Source organism: Elephas maximus, chromosome 1 (assembly GCF_024166365.1).
Source record: "Elephas maximus indicus isolate mEleMax1 chromosome 1, mEleMax1 primary haplotype, whole genome shotgun sequence".
NCBI lineage: Eukaryota > Metazoa > Chordata > Mammalia > Proboscidea > Elephantidae > Elephas > Elephas maximus.
In genome coordinates this window covers 47,241,692-47,259,242 of record NC_064819.1, presented here as the reverse complement: position 1 = coordinate 47,259,242, position 17,551 = coordinate 47,241,692, and the positions used below count along the sequence as shown (strand labels likewise).

The window sequence follows — 17,551 nt, the reverse complement described above, 5'->3', positions numbered from 1 at the left end:
TCAACCCACCTGGATCAAAGGAGAATGAAGAACACCAAGGTCACACAATAACTATGAGCCCAAGAGACAGAAAGGCCCACATGAACCAGAGACTTACATCATCCTGAGACCAGAAGAACTAGATGGTGCCTGGCCACAACCGATGACTGCCCTGACAGGGAGCACAACAGAGAACCCCTGAGGGAGCAGGAGAACAGTGGGATGCAGACCCCAAATTCTCATAAAAAGACCAGACTTAATGGTCTGAGTGAGAATAGAAGAATCCCGGCGGTCACGGTCCCCAACCCTTCTGCTGGCCCAGGATAGGAACCATTCCCGAAGACAACTCATCAGACATGGAAGGGACCGGACAATGGGTTGGAGAGAGATGCTGATGAGGAGTGAGCTACTTGTATCAGGTGGATACTTGAGACTGTGTTACTTGTATCAGGTGGACACTTGAGACTGTGTTGGCATCTTCTGTCTGGAGGGGAGATGGGACGGTAGAGAGGGTTAGAAACTGGCAAAACAGCCACGAAAGGAGAGACTGGAAGGAGGGGGCGGGCTGACTCATTAGGGGAAGAGTAAATGGGAGTATGTAGTAAGGTGTATATAAGTTCAAATGTGAGAGACTGACTTGATTTGTAAACTTTCACTTAAAGCACAATAAAAATTATTTAAATAAATAAATTGATTCAACTTTAGGAACACAGCAGAACGAACAATCACGTATACTGAAAGGGATTCATGGCTAGAGAAAGCTATGGAAGATACAGAAGACATAGGGTACTCATCACTATTCACGAGTAGGTTCACTGATGACAAAGACATCATTAACAACAAAATGAGAGCCCTGGAATGTTTTGGTTGGGTGAGTCATTGGACATGTCATCAGGAAAGACCAATCACTAAAAAGGACATCATGTTTGGTAAAGTAGAGGATCAAGGGAAACCCTCAGTGAGATAGACTGAGGCAACAGTCACAACAATGGACTCATGTGAAGATGGCACATGACCAGGCAACCTTTCCTTCTATTATACATAAGGTCGCCATGAGTAGGAGCCAACTTGATGGCAACTAACAAAAACATACTGATTGGGTTCTCCAGAAGCAGACACTAAGATGACGTTTGGCAAGGAGGTTACTTGGGGGAGATCAAGACTAATTGAAAGAAGAGAGTAGAAGCAGTTTGGGGCAAAGCAGACCAAAGCCTGGACCAACCTCAGGAGAGCACTCAAGCTTATCAGCCATTAGAATCACGCTGTGGTGGGACAGAATGGTTGGCCTTTATATCACTCCCACTATCAGCCTTTGGATGTGTACTACAGTGGGAAGGACATGTCCTTGGGCAAAAAGGCACTTATTCTGCAGTTAAGGAAATTGAGGAAGGAGTGGACTGCTGGAGGCTATTACCTGCTGTGCTCCCAGCAGCTGGGATCCTCCGAGGGGACTCAGGCAGAGTCACCCAATGGCCACCTTTTTTGCTTTGAAATTAAACGCCAAGATGACATACTTCGTCAATAGTAGAGAATCAAAATCCAACTCTTGTTCAGAATAATTAATCTAAACTGTATTATGAGGCCAATCTTTATAGAGGGAAATCCCACTGTTTACTAGGGAGACTATACCAAAGAAGGACTGTAAACCTGGAGAGATAAAAAGAGACATTAAAATCTTAGAAATCCTAAATCCTCGCCCGAGTTGCTCTGACAGAAATGAACAGCCAAACATGCTACAAAATATACAGAAAACAATTTAGGAATGTTAAAAATGACAACAAATTCTATGAGCAAAATAAAACAGTCTAAATGGTTATTTCTTTCTAATTCTAAAATAGTTACCTCTATTATAAAAGCCTTAGGATGCTAGTACAATTGAAATGTTAGCAGCAATAATAAATTACATTTGAAGGAAGAAAAAATAAATAAAACTAAAGCAGATGTAATAACAAAAAATTGCCACAAGGAAATAGTGTGTTCTCATTTTTAATTTTGCTTTTCAAGAACAACAGAATCTAATAATAAGGAAAAAAGAGTAAAAAGCTTAGACCAAACCAAGAAAATAAAAGAGTTGCTGAATGTTTCCAGGGCCTGCCGAAGCAGTTACCGTTCACTAATTATGGAAAGAATGAATCTGAAGTTTTTTTTTTTTTTTTTTAAATCATATTGAAGTTTAATATCCAAAATATAATTGGATGTGATGCAGCGAATTGGGGCTTTACCACCAGCTAGATTTAGGGAGTCAGAGAAGGAGGAGGGAGTGAGAAGTGAAAGGAAAGGGTCAAAAGGGAATCCTAGGGAGAAGCTTTATATATACATATATACTTTTTTTTTTTTAAGCACTATGCCTCTGTTCCCATCTATCAGTTTGCCATACTGTAGTGGCTTGCATGTTGTATGATGTTAGAAGCTATGCCACCAATATTTCAAATATTAGCAGGGTCACCCATGGTGAACAGGTTTCAATGGAGCTTCCAGACTAGGAAGAAAGACCAGAGGATCTACCATATTTTTATGCAAATGACACATATGTTATACTTTTTTTTGCCAACCGGACCCTCACCCTACAAGGTATTTTCCTAAGCACACTATGCAAACTTCTTCACAGGAACATGTGAAAAATTAGCATAACGCACTTAAAAACCACCTCAGAAGGGTAGGGTGCAGTTGGCAAAAAAAAGTATCAGGTGCATTATTTGCATAAAAATACAATACTTCTTAAAATTAACCAATGAAAGCCCTACTGAAACAATTAACCAACAGATCACAACAGAATACTACCCGACATAGTGCTGAAAGATGAGCCCTCTAGGTTAGAAGGTACTCAAAATGCACAGTGGCCACAACAATGGACTGGAGCACACAAATGATCGTGAACATGGTGCAGGACCAGGCAGTGTTTCAGTGTGTTATACACGGAGTCTCCAGGAGTCAAAGCCAACATGGTGGCAACTAACAACACGGCTTTGTTACAATCCACAGTCTCAGAAATATTGAAAACATTTCTTCCTATCCTTTCAAAAAAGTTAACTTCTAAATTGGGCTCTGAAGTCAAACTGCCAGGTCTCAAATTGCTCCTTAAATACTTACCAGCTGTGTAATCTTGAAAATGTGACCTAATCTCTCTGTGTCTCAGTTCCCTCATCTGAAAAATGGAGATTAAAACAATACCTATATCACAGATGCAGGTCAAAAGAAATAAATTCTGTAAAAGCACATAGCACAAGGTTTGACATTGTTAGCCACCAATCTCTATTATTGTCTTTATTATTATGATGATTCTTCCCACCATTAACTAGCAATTGTTTGGACCCTGTGGTGGTAGGGGCCAAGGGGCAACACTCAAAGGACAAAGACATGGTGGGCGTGGTTACTGTAGTGGACAGTGGAGTCAAACCAGTAATCAGAATAGTCTGGCGTATACAGATTTATGGTGTTGGCTACTTAGTCATGGAGTCCCTAAAAGTGAAATAGATGGGAAATCTACTAAATGTTTACATGGTCTGTACAAGATGAAAAATTCTACATCAAGTGAATGGCAGCCAGAATAGACAGTCACGGTCCCTCAATCAATTCCTAGAATTGAGCCAATTTACAAACTCATAGCTTCTTGAAAGAAGGGGAGGCCAGGTCCCCTTGAGGAAAGACCCCACTATCCTATAAAAATTTATACTGTTAATCTTTCTCCCACCCTTCCCCAAGGGGAACTATGACCTTTTACAAGAGTGACAGTTCATTGGGGGAATGGAAATAATCAGATTTTGGGGGGGATTACTGGATACTGGCTCTAATTCCAGGAGACCCAAAACGTTACTGTGGCCCACTAGACAGAGTGGAGTTGTACAGAGGTCAGGTTATTAACGAAGTTTTAGCTCCAATTTGTCTCACAGTAAGTCCAGTGGGTCTCCAAACCCACCCTTGGTGATTTCCCCACTTTCAGAATGCATTAGAATAGACATAGCAACTGGGCGAACCCCCACACTGGATCGCTGACAAATAGAATAAGGGCTATCATGGTAGGAAAACCCAAGTGAAAGCCCTTAGAACTGCCCCTATCTAGGAAAAGTGTAAACCAAAAGCAATACCACATTTATAGAGGGATTACAGAGATTACTGTCACCATCAAGGACTTGAAAGATACAGGGGTGGTGATTCCCATCACATCCCCATTCAACTCACCTATTTGTCCTGTGCAAAAAACAGATGTATCTTGGAGAATAACAGTGGATTATTGCAAACTTAACCAGGGGGTGACTCCAATTGCAGGTGTTGTTCCAGATGTAGTCTCATTGCTTGAGCAAATTAATACATCTCCTGGTACCTGGTATGCAGTTATTGATCTGGCTAATGCCTTTTTCTTGATTCTGGTTCTGAAAGAACACCAGAAGCAGTTTGCCTTCAGCTGGCAAAGCCAGCAATAACATCTTCATTGTCCTGTCTAAGGGGTATATCAACTCTCTAGCCCTGCACCAGAATTTAGTCTGCAGGGAACTTGATTGCCTTTCCCTCCCACAAGACTTCACACTGGTCCATTGCATTGATGAAATTATGCTGATTGGACCTAGTAAGGAAGAAGCATCAATTACTCTGGACTTATCAGTAAAACATTTGTGTGCTAGAGGGTAGGAAATTAATCCCACAAAAATTCACACACCTTCCAACTTAGTGAAATTTCTCGGAGTCCAGTGGTGTGGGGTATGTTAAGATATTCCTTCTAAAGTGAAGGGTAAGTTGTTACACTTGGTCCCTCCTACAACTAAAAAGAAGGCACCCGCCTGGTAGGTCTCTTTGGGTTTTGAAGGCAACATATCCCTCATTAGGGTGTGCTACTCTGGCCTACCTATCAAGTAACTCAAAAAGCTGCCCAGATGCTCAATGTTTTTAGTCATTAGAGAGAGGCCACATTTTTTTATCCATTCATCTGCTGATGGACGTTTACATTGCTTCTGCCTCTCAACTACTGTGAAAAGTGCTGCAATGAACACTGGTATATAGGTTACTATTTGTTACTAATTCCTGCTTTCAGTTCTTTTAGGCATACACCTAGTACAGGGATTGCTGGACCATATGGTAGTTCTATGTTTAATTTTTTGAGGAACTGCCAAACCTTTTCCATTGTGGCTGTGCCGTTTTATAGTCATTCCAGCAGCTGATAAGGGTTCCAATTTCTCCACATCCTCACCAACACCTGTTATTTTCATTTTTTTTTTTAATCATAACTATTCTAGTGGGGGTGAGATAATATTTCGTATCTGGTTTTTTTGATTTGCCTCTCTCTAATGACAAACAGGACACCTGGTGGCATAGTGGTTAAGAGCTACGCCTGCTACCCAGTCTAAATCCACCAAGCACTCCTTGGAAACTCTATGGGGCAGCTCTGCTCTGTCCTATAGGGTCGCTATGAGTCGGAATTGACTCGATGGCAATGGGTTTTGGCTTTATACCAAAACCCAAACCAAACCCACTGCCGTCAAGTCAATTCCGACTCATAATAACAACTAACAACACTGAGCATCTTTGCATGTGCTTGTTGGCCATTTGTATGTCCTCTTTAGTGAAATGTATATTCAAGTCCTTTGCCCGTTTTTTGATTGAGTTATTTGGCTTTTTGCTGTTAAGTTGTAGGAGTTCTTTATATATAAAAAAAAAAAAAAACCTACGTATTAAACCCTCATCATATATATGACTTCCCAAAATTTTCTCCCAATATATAGGGTGTCTTTTCATTTTGCTAATAAAGTCTCCCTGATAAACTCTTACTCACTTTCTTGTACGGCTGCTTGCTCAATCTGCTCTTTTTATATCTCAAAAGAGACTGACTTAAGACATTCAATATACTAGTAGTCTCATTAACATAACAAAGAAAACCCATTCCCAAATGGGATTATAACCACAGGTACAGGAGTTAGGATTTACAGCACACATTTTGGAGGGGCACAATTCAACCCGTAACATCATAGTTTGACGATGGAAAATTCCCACCATCCTGACCCTCCCTCTAAACTTACTAGAAATAGAGCACTATCTCCTTACATTGCTAGAATCCTTTATATTCTGCCCTGCCTGTGAAATGGGCCTGCACGCCACAGTCCATCACCCTGCAATTCCGCGTTAAATAGATTGTATTACTGTTGAATTATTTCTTGATCATGAGACACAGAGAAACTGTCTCTACTCTGAAACCAGTTTCAGGACTGCGTAAACCATTAACATGAACTACTTCAAACCTAGAAAGAGGATTAGAAAATATCACCAAGCACCCACTATTCAGCTTTACCAAATCATAATATTTTGTCATATTTAACTTCAGATCTTTTTTAAAAAAATAATAAAACCTTACAAACACACTTGAAGCCTTGGTCCTATCCCCTCCTTAATACCACTCCCGACCTCCTGGGAAAGCCACTATCTTGAAATTGATGTGTACTATTCACATATGTGTTTTTATGCTCCTCCTAAAAATATGTGTATGCAAAGAATATATAGGGTTATTCAGCAGGTACTTAAAAATTACATGAACTATGCATGCAGTCTAGACACTGTGAAAACCTTCCTAAAAGCAACAGAAGTTCAATAAATTACAAGAATCCTTTTAAGTGCATATCTGTCTTCACAAATAGGAAGGAAAACACAGAGTCGAAACAAGAATAGAAAGTAGTGTACATATGTCAAAACTTAGAAAATTGTATAAATATATCCAGTTTTTGCATGTCAACTTTTTAAATTGTACCCTTTAAATATGTACAGTTTATTTTATGTCAATTATACCGCAATAAAGGAGCTCTGGTGGTGCAATGGTTAAGTGCTCAGCTGCTAACCAAAAGGTCAATGGTTCAAACCCACCAGTCTTTTTGTTAAGTTGTAGGAGTTCTTAAAATACCTGCATATTAAACCCTCATCATATATATGACTTCCCACCAGTGGCTCTGTGGCAGATAAGACCTGGTGATCTGCTCCCATAAAGGTAACAACCTAGGAAACCCTATGAGGCAGTTCTACTCTGTCCTATAGGGTGCTCTGAGTGAGAATCAATAACACCTTATTAAAGCCATTTTTTAAAAAAGCTCACAAAAATAAGAGAACAAAGGAGAATCCTATCCATGTTAGGCCTCTGTCTTCTAAGCATTTCTTGAATGCTAGGTCACAATTAAGGAAAATCTCCTAAGCTTCTCTTCATTTATTTCTTAAAACAAGCAAAATATTATCTCAGATAAATTAGAAATATTTGGCAGGAGAAGGGGATTACCAACAAAAAAATTTTCTTGGAGAAATTCTTGAGAAAAACAGTAAAGTGAGAGCCCAGGTCTTGACAACATTGCTCTTCCTACTGGAAAGGTACTGTTAACATCCTTGCTGTCGACAGTACTAGTAAGTATGGCACCATGCAAAACCTTCCACTGTGCCTACTCACATCGATAAGAATCTTGCTCCATCAACTGTTTGATCTAATGATCCAATCTGATAATCCAAGAACATTAATCAGCCTGTACAATTTCTCTCATTGAGCACACTGATCCTAATCTACTATCATTCTTACCAGGGTTGTAATCGTTTTTTTTCTTTCTCTAGCTAATTCCGTTTTCATACTTTCTTGCTCCCCAAACAGAATAAACCAGGAAATCCGTAAGTTCTACCTCAGTAAGGACCTGAGCTGTCAAGCTGCAATTTAGCCCCCAAAATTTAGACACAACCAGCCTCAATGATTTCAGTAACATAGCAATTGTTGAACTTTAAAACCTCCAAACACAAAGACATTTTAGATACCTACCGTCTCCAAAAAGATGTGTCACAAGTCTGGTAAGTGTCTGTTTGAGGTCAAACTCTACCAGCTTCATGGCCTCCATAGTGTGTGTCTCTTGTTTATGGGCTGAGCGAGAACTTTGTTCAAAGAGCTGCAGGCTTTCTCCATCCTTTACGCCAGCAAATAACTGTAAACCAAGAGGAATCATATGAATAAGTAAAAACCATTTCCAGGCCAGTCTATAGCAAATAATGTAAAAATTCTGCTAAAAACAATTTTTACTCCAAGTTCTAAACGTAGGAATAAAATGCATTATGTTTTATAGTCAATAAACAGCTGAAAACTAACATTTAGTACCCACTTTGAACAAGGCACTACACTAAATGCTGTGTGGAGTTTTAAGGAATTAAAACACACTGTTCCAATCCTCACTGATCTCTCCTTCCACATTTGCCTGAACTTACAGTCATCTTCTAAAAAAAGCCATGATGCTCCAGTATGGTGGAAATACCTGCGAAGCAGCCTGTCCTACTCAAGAATTCCATCCCTGAGTACCTCACAGCGTCCTTACAGTGAGACCAGGGGCGAGGTAAGACAGTAGAGTCTTGGGATGAAATGCCATAAAGTCTATGGTGGCAGGAATCATGTTAGATTTGCTAACCCTGTATCTCCAAAGCATGGGACAGGGCCTGAAACATACTTCTGCCACTTGCTATCCACACAGACTTAAGCCAGTGATAGGATGGCTAAGCCTCAGGTAATGATCTGTAAAATGGGAATAACAATACTAACTTATTAGGTTTTATGACAAGTAAATAAAACAATGCATGAAAAGCATAGAGTACCTGGCACATTTCAATGGCTAAACAAATTTTGTTCATTCTTATCCTCAGCATTAACAGTCATGGTTGCTATTAGTCATAAGCTGCTTTAACCACTGAAATAAAGTGTTCCCATCTTTAGCAACATTGCAGATCTTTATTTGCTATCTGCTAAGAGACCTGATGAAGATGCAAAATTGAACAAATAAGTTTGTCATTCTTCCCAACTAAAATCCCAAAAAGTCAAAGATTTAAAAAATTTTTAATAGAAGAATGAAACAACTTCGATTTCTACTAATGTTGGTAATTAGAATCAACCCTCCTGATAAATGCAGCTAAAAAATAATAAAGTTTTTTAAAGCGCTAAAGAAGTAACACAACAGAGACGAATTACCAAACAAAACTCTACCAAAAAAAAAAGCAAAAGACAGAGAAAATCCCAGCACGTAGCCAGAGAGGAGCCCTGAGAGTAGTTATCAGATGTATCAACTAAAAAACTCAACACTGGTTGAGACAGCTTACCATGGCACGTGAGACAAAAGCAAAAGCCCAGGGTCTAAGATGGAGAGTCCCGTAAACAGCCCCAAAGGAATAATTCCACTTTAACAGTAAACACAACAGTAAAGCAGTTCTGTATAGACTTAAAGTCAGGTGTCACATTCCCTGGGCAATACAGAGACCCTCAAGCGCTGAAAATGGATCATCCCAGAATGATAGTACCTGTAAGGATCTAGCAGAATCAGACAAAAATCTTGTGTGACAACAGACTCTATCATTCTAGAACTCAAATTATTCTTATAAAAGCTGAAAACAATGATACGTGCCAAGGTTTGTATCTTCCAATACTTCCTCTAAAAATAATTTAGAACTACACGAAGAACAAACAAAACTATTAAACGCCATGCCTTCAGTATAACCTGAAGACACAGAATATCTAAACTTCAAAATAACTGTATGTAAAAAAAAAGAACGAAGGAAGGAAAGAAAACCAAAAACCAAACCCATTGCCACTGAGTAGATCCGGACTCATAGCAACCCTATAGGACAGAGTAGAACTGCCCCTTAGGGTTTTCAAGGAGCAGCAGGTGGATTTGAATTGCAGATCTTTGGTTACCAGCTAGGAAACCCTGGTAATGTAGTGGTTAAGAGTTCAGCTGCTAATCAAAAGGTCAGCAGGTCAGATCCACCAGGCACTCCTTGGAAACCCTAAGGGACAATTCCACTCTGTCCTATAGGGTTGCTATCAGTCAGAATCAACTCAACAGCAACAGGCTTGGTTTGGTTTGATTTTTTGGTTAGCAGCTGAACACTTGAGAGAGCTCTTACACTCCCACCTTACTATAAGACTTTGAGGTAAACAAGGGCAAGCTGATAAAAAATGAAAGAAAGAAAAGGGGAACTAGTGAAGGGCTAAGAATGATCTAAGATCACCATCAGAAAAAGTAACTCACCGTAAACACGAACACTATAAAAAAGTATCCTAATAGATCAGATCAGAGCAGGGACTACAGGAAAGTATGCCCAATTTGAAGCAACAGTCTTCAAGAAGCTATCAATAGAAGACAAACGAGTTTAAAAAAAAAAGGTGAAACTGCCCTTTGGCAATTGGATGAGGAAGAAGAGAAGAAGTAAAAGAGGTAATTTAGGATCCTACAAGAGAAAACAAAAGTAAAATATTACAGGACTTAGAAAACCATTCCCCAACTCAAACCAAAAAAAAAAAAAGAAATTCCACTAAGGAATCTCTGCTTTGCTACACTAACAGAAGAGGAAACCAGGGAATTAGGAAATCTTCTAAATAACCAAAAATCTACAAAATGGAACAAAAGAAAACTCAATAAACATATATAGGAGGCGGAGCCAAGATGCCTGACTAGGTAGAAGCTACCTCAGATCCCTCTTGCAACAAAGACTTGGAAAAACAAGTGAATCGATCACATACGTGACAATCTACGAACCGTGATCATCAAACACAGATATAAAGAGTTGACCTGAGTGACAGGGGAGAGAAAAGCTGCACCCTGAAGCAGCGACTGCCTCTGGAACCGGCCTCCCACTCCACAGTCCTGAGCCCTTGCAGTTCCCTGGTGCCGAGTGGCGGGACTGATTGCAGCGTGCTGAGGCAAGCCAGGCATGGGACGCAGCCCTAACTCCTAGGCCCCTGGGGTAACCTCAGTAGAGACTCAGCCAGGGCAAGAAGGCTGCACACTGACGCAGCTAACAAGAGAACGAGCAACCACGGGGAAGGAGCAAGTTTTTGGAGCCTGGAGCCAGCGTCCCAGTCAAAAAACCTTGGCACCAGGCTTTGGACTGGGCACAGGGAGCTGAGCACAGCTTCCTGAGATTGTGCTAACACAGGACGCAGCCCTAGCTCCCTGAAGTGACCTCGGGGGAAGCCGAGCCAGCGCATACAGGCAGCGCAGCAACGCAGCTAACAGGAGGAGAAGTCACCGGGAGGCAGCGACTAGTTTTGGAGCCTGAAGTGTGGCAACCCGGCCAGGGAACCTTGGTGCTGGGCTTTGGACTTGGAGCGGAGTAGCTGACCGAGGCTTCAAAGACAGCACAAGCACAGGGCGCCGGCCTGACCCCCTGGGGGCAATCTTGACACAGCCAGCGCACACAGGCTACATGCCCCTCTGGAATCTCACATAAAACAGTCATCACTAAGCAAGATAAGTAACTTTGTCTATATTGCTGTGTGCTACTCTCTCCTATCTATCTGTTCCCTCCCCTCCCTGCCCCAGGCAGTTTCATTAAAATTGGAATTTCCTGGGCCAGGGAGTGATGTGCTCTACCTTTTTTTTTTTGTCTTTTCCTAACCCATTCTCGTGGCCTGAGAGACGCAGCTAATAAAAACCCAGGAACCAAAAATCCTTCCCTGACTTCCCCAAATTGGAATAAAAATACAGAACCAGCTCCAGCCAAGCATATGAGATCCACGGTCTTGGGGTTCCATCTCTACAGGGAACATGGTGGCTATTATAATGCAAGGAGATTCTGATAGAGATCTGACTGTAATTGTTTTAGCCAAGCACTGGAAAGATAAGTTTTCCAGGTCTGATATCTCCACCTATTAAACAGAGCCCTCACTGATCCACAAGGGGAAACTGAGGGCTGAAACTCCACCCAAACCACCCAGCCACCTGCCAAAGGGGTCTGAGGATACTGACACCTACCAATCTTTAGAGGTACACGCATTGGGTGCCTAAGGGAGAGCTGCAGAGCCCACCCACCAAAGTGCTTTAAGAATAGAGACACACCTACCTCACTGGCACCTGGGTGAAGGCTGTCAGCACCCTGCCCCCCCTGGAGTGTGACCCACTGCTGCTACTAGAATCTGTTGCACACAATTATCACCACTACTCCTCTAAGTGAATAAGTGACAGTCTACACCACACACCTGGTGACCCAAAATCAGATTCTATTAAAGAATAGTGAATGGACTCTTAGGCTTATACATCTGGTAACAGCCCAAACCACCTGGTAATAGGACATAAGTGATTCAAAGGCTACAACAATCAAGGCAGCAATCTAGTAGTCCATCTGCATATATTAAAAGAAAACAAAACGAGATAAGACTCAGTGAGCAAATATAAAAGAAATCATTACAATATCTTATAGATGGCATGGAGACAGCAGCCAATATAAAACTACATAAAGAAGCAGACCATGATTGCTTCTACAACTCCCCAAATTAAAGAATCAAATTCTTTTCCAAATGAAGATACGATCCTGGAATTGCTAGATGCAGAATATAAAACACTAATTTACAGAATGCTTCAAGACATCAGGGATGACCTCAGAAATGAAATAAGGCCATCTACAGAAAAAGCCAAGGAACACACTGATAAAGCAGTTAAAGAAATCAAAAAGATTATTCAAGAACATAGTGGAAAAATTAATAAGCTGCAAGAATCCATAGAGAGACAGCATTCAGAAATCCAAAAGATTAACAGTAAAATTACAGACTTAGACGTATCAATAGGAAGTCAGAGAAACAGAATCGAGCAATTGGAATGCAGAGTGAGGGAGGGGGAGGATAAGGCAATTGACACCAATATACCTGAAAAAAAAATCAGATAAAACGATTTTAAAAAATGAAGAAACCCTAAGAATCATGTGGGACTCTATCAAGAAGAATAACTTGCGTGTGATTGGAGTTCCAGAACAGGGAGGGATAACAGAAAATAGAGACAGAATAGTTGAAGATCTGTTGGCAGAAAACTTCCCTGGCATCATGAAACACGAAAGGATATCTATCCAAGATGCTCATCGAATCCCATATAACATTGATCCAAAAAGAAAATCACCAAGGCATGTTATCATCAAACTTGCCAAAACCAAAGATAAAGAGAAATTTTTAAAAGCAGCCAGGGATAAAAGAAAGGTCTCCTACAAACTCACACAAAAAGGCATCAAAATGACAGCACTAAACACATAAACACATACTTATCTATAATTACACTGAATGTAAATGGACTAAATGCACCAATAAAAAGACTCAGACTGGATAAAGAAACACGATCCATCTATATGCTGCCTACAAGAGACACACCTTAGCCTTAGAGACACAAACAAACAAAAATTCAAAGGATGGAAAAATATATATCAAGCAAACAACAATCAAAAAAGAGCCGGAGTAGCAATATTAATTTCTGACAAAATAGACTTTAAAGTTAAATCTACCACAAACGATAAAGAAGGACACTACATAATCATTAAAGGGAAGATTGACCAGGAAGATATAACCATTTTAAATATTTATTCACTCAATGACAGGGCTGCAAGATACATAAAACAAACTTTAACAGAACTGAAAAGTGAGATACACACCTCCACAATTATAGTAGGAGACTTCAACATACCACTTTCAGAGAAGGATAGGACTTCCAGTAAGAAGCTCAACAGAGACACGGAAGACCTAATTGCTACAATCAACCAACTTGACCTCATAGACTTACACGTAACACTCCACCCAAAAGCTGCAAAGTATACTTTTTTTTCTAGTGCACATGGAACATTTGCTAGAATAGATCACATATTAGGTCATAAAACAAACCTTTGCAGAATCCAAAACATCAAAATATTACAAAGCATCTTCTCAGACCACAAGGCCATAAAAGTAGAAATCAATTACACAAAAATCAGGGAAAAGAAATCAAATACTTGGAAACTGAACAATATCCTGCTCAAAAAAGACTGGCTTATAGAAGACATTAAGGAGGGAATAAAGAAATTCATATTTGCAACGAGAACCAAAACACTTCCTATCAAAACCTCTGGGACACAGCAAAAGCAGTGCTCAGAGGTCAATTTATATCAATAAATGCACACATACATAAAGAAGAAAGAGCCATAATCAGAGAACTGTCCCTGCAACTTGAACAAATAGAAAGCAAGCAACAAAAGAATCCATGAGGCACCAGAAGAAAGCAACTAATACAAATTAGAGCTGAACTAAATGAATTAGAGAACAGAAAAACAACTGAAAGAATTAGCAAAGCCAAAAGCTGGTTCTTTGAAAAAATTAACAAGATTGATAAACCATTGGCTAGACTGACTAAACAAATACAGGAAAGGAAACAAATAACCCGAATAAGAAATGAGATAGGCCATATTACGACAGACCCAACTGAAATTAAAAGAATCATATCAGATTCTTATGAAAAACTGTACTCTAACAAATTTGCAACCTAGAAGAAATGGATAAATTCCTAGAAAAACACTACCTAACTAAACTAACACAATGAGAAGTAGAACAACTAAATAGACCCATAACAAAAAAAGAGATTGAAACAGTAATCAAAAAACTCCCAACCAAAAAAAGCCCTGGCCCGGATGGCTTCACTGCAGAGTTCTACCAAACTTTCAGAGAAGAGTTAACACCACTACTACTAAAGGTATTTCAGGGCATAGAAAATGAAGGAATACTACCTAACTCATTCTATGCAGCCACCATTTCCCTGATACCAAAACCAGGTAAGGACACCACAAAAAAAGAAAATTACAGATCTATATCCCTCATGAACATAGATGCAAAAATCCTCAACAAAATTCTAGCCAATAGAATTCAACAACATATCAAAAAAATAATCCACCATGACCAAGTGGGATTTATACCAGGTATGCAAGGTTGGTTCATTATTAGAAAAACCAATAATGTAATCCACCATATAAATAAAACAAAAGACAAAAACCACATGATCTTATCAATTGATGCAAAAAAGGCATTTGACAAGGTCCAACACCCATTCATGATAAAAACTCTCACCAAAATAGGAATAGAAGGAAAATTTCTCAACATAATAAAGGTCATCTATACAAAGCCAACACCCAACATAATTCCAAATGGAGAGAGCCTGAAAGCATTTCCCTTGAGAACGGGAACCAGACAAGGATGCCCTTTATCACCGCTCTTATTCAACATTGTACTGGAGGTCCTAGCCAGAGCAATTAGGCTAGACAAAGAAATAAAGGGCATCCGGATTGGCAAGGAAGAAGTAAAATTATCTCTATTTGCAGATGACATGATCTTATACACAGAAAACCCTAAGGAGTCCTCCAGAAAACTACTGGAACTAGTAGAAGAGTTTGGCAGAGTCTCAGGTTACAAGATAAACATACAAAAATCACCTGGATTCCTCTACATCAACAAAAAGAATATTGAAGAGGAAATCACCAAATCAATACCATTCACAGTAGCCCCCAAGAAGATAAAATACTTAGGAATAAATCTTACCAAGGATGTAAAAGACCTATACAAAGAAAACTACAAAGTAACTACTGCAAGAAACTAAAGGGACCCACATAAGTGGAAAAACATACCTTGCTCATGGACAGCCATGGGCTTAATTCACCGATTTAAAGAATTAAAAAATTCAAATTGGCCACAAAGCACAGTCCAATTATATGCTGTATAGAAAAGACACACCTAAAACTATGTTAAAAATAAAGGTGTGGACAAAATATAATGGGCAGGGGCGGAGCCAAGATGGCGGACTAGGCAGACGCTACCTCGGATCCCTCTTACAACAAAGACACGGAAAAACAAGTGAATCGATCACATACATAACAATCTACGAACCCTGAACAACAAACACAGATTTAGAGATGGAGAACGAACTACTACGGGGAAGCAGCGATTGTTTCCAGAGCCTGGAGCCAGCGTACCAGTCAGGTACGGCACAAACACAGAGAGCGGCTCCACCCCCCTGAACTAACCCCGGGAGGGGAACCAGCCAGTTCCGCGGGCGGCGTGCGACGCAGCCGGTAGGAGAAGTCCCTGGGAGGCAGTGACTGGTCTTGGAGCAGAAAGAGCAGCATCCGCGACGGGAAACCGCCCTGCAGGGATTTGGACTGGACGCAGGTACGGCATAAACACGGAGAGTTGCTCCACCCCCCTGAACTAACCCCGGGAAGGGGACCAGACGGGTCGTGCGGGCGGCGTGGGACGCAACCGGTAGGAGAAGTCCCTGGGAGGCAGCGACTGGTATTGGAGTGGGGAGAACAGCACCCCAGCCGGGACACTCGGTCATAGCACAAGCACGGGGACCTGCTCCACCCATCTGAACTAACCCCGGGAGGAGGCCCAACTGGTTCTCGGGGGCGGCAAGGCCACGCAGCTGGAGGGACGAGAAGTCCCCGGGAGGCAGCGACTGATTTTGGAGTCCAGAGTGCACCATCCCAGTAGGGGAGCCTTGACGCTGGGCGTGGGGCTGGAAGCGGAGGATCTGACCGTGACTCCAGCAGGCCAGACCCCCCGGGGGCAATCTCCACACAGCCAGCACACATAGGCGACGCGCCCCACGGGAGTCTCAGATATAATAGTCATTCCAAGCAAGACAAGCAACTCTGGCTATATTCTGAGGTGCTACTCTCCTATCTCTCTGCTCCCTCCCCCACCCTCCCCAGGCGGCTTCATTAACATCTGAATAGCCTGAGCCAGAGGGAGAACTCTGATAGGAATCTGACTGCATTTTTTTTTTAGCGAATTTTCTGGAAAAACTAGTTTCCCAGTGATGGCTCGGAGACAACAATCCATAGCAAACCACTTAAAGAAGCAGACCATGACAGCTTCTCCAACCCCCCAAACAAAAGAATCAAAATCTTTCCCAAATGAAGATACAATCTTGGAATTATCAGATACAGAATATAAAAAACTAATTTACAGAATGCTTAATGATATCACAAATGAAATTAGGATAGCTGCAGAAAAAGCCAAGGAACACACTGATAAAACTGTTGAAGAACTCAAAAAGCTTATTCAAGAACATACGGGAAAAATTAATAAGTTGCAAGAATCCATAGAGAGACAACATGTAGAAATCCAAAAGATTAACAGTAAAATAACAGAATTAGACAACGCACTAGGAAGTCAGAGGAGCAGACTCGAGCAATTAGAATGCAGACTGGGACATCTGGAGGACCAGGGAATCGACACCAACATAGCTGAAAAAAAATCTGATAAAAGAATTAAAAAAAATGAAGAAAGCCTAAGAATCATGTGGGACTCTATCAAGAAGGATAACCTGCAGGTGATTGGAGTCCCAGAACAGGGAGGGGGGACAGAAAACACAGAGAAAATAGTTGAAGAACTCCTGACAGAAAACTTCCCTGACATCATGAAAGACGAAAGGATATCTATCCAAGATGCTCATGGAATCCCATTTAAGATTGACCCAAAAAGAAAAACACCAAGACATATTATCATCAAACTCGCCAAAACCAAAGACAAACAGAAAATTTTAAAAGCAGCCAGGGAGAAAAGAAAGGTTTCCTTCAAGGGAGAATCAGTAAGAATATGTTCTGACTACTCAGCAGAAACCATGCAGGCAAGAAGGGAATGGGACGACATATACGGAACACTGAAGGAGAAAAACTGCCAGCCAAGGATCATATATCCAGCAAAACTCTCTCTGAAATATGAAGGCGAAATTAAGATATTTACAGACAAACACAAGTTTAGAGAATTTGCAAAAACCAAACCAAAGCTACAAGAAATACTAAAGGA

The 17,551-nt window shown here is 40.8% G+C and overlaps 1 protein-coding gene across 20 annotated transcripts in view; it reads right to left on the bottom strand.

The window, feature by feature from the left end:
• The window catches only part of FARS2 (phenylalanyl-tRNA synthetase 2, mitochondrial), a 648,562-nt gene that overhangs the window by 437,232 nt on the left and 193,779 nt on the right, over nt 1-17,551 (bottom strand). For all 20 annotated transcript variants that reach the window (XR_007517143.1, XR_007517141.1, XR_007517145.1 and 17 more), the window contains one exon: nt 7,748-7,907. Coding sequence is in view for 15 of the 20 variants with exons in the window: in XM_049882699.1 (XP_049738656.1) it covers nt 7,748-7,907 (160 nt within the window). In the remaining 5 variants the exon portion in view is untranslated. The remainder of the gene's footprint in view (nt 1-7,747; nt 7,908-17,551) is intronic.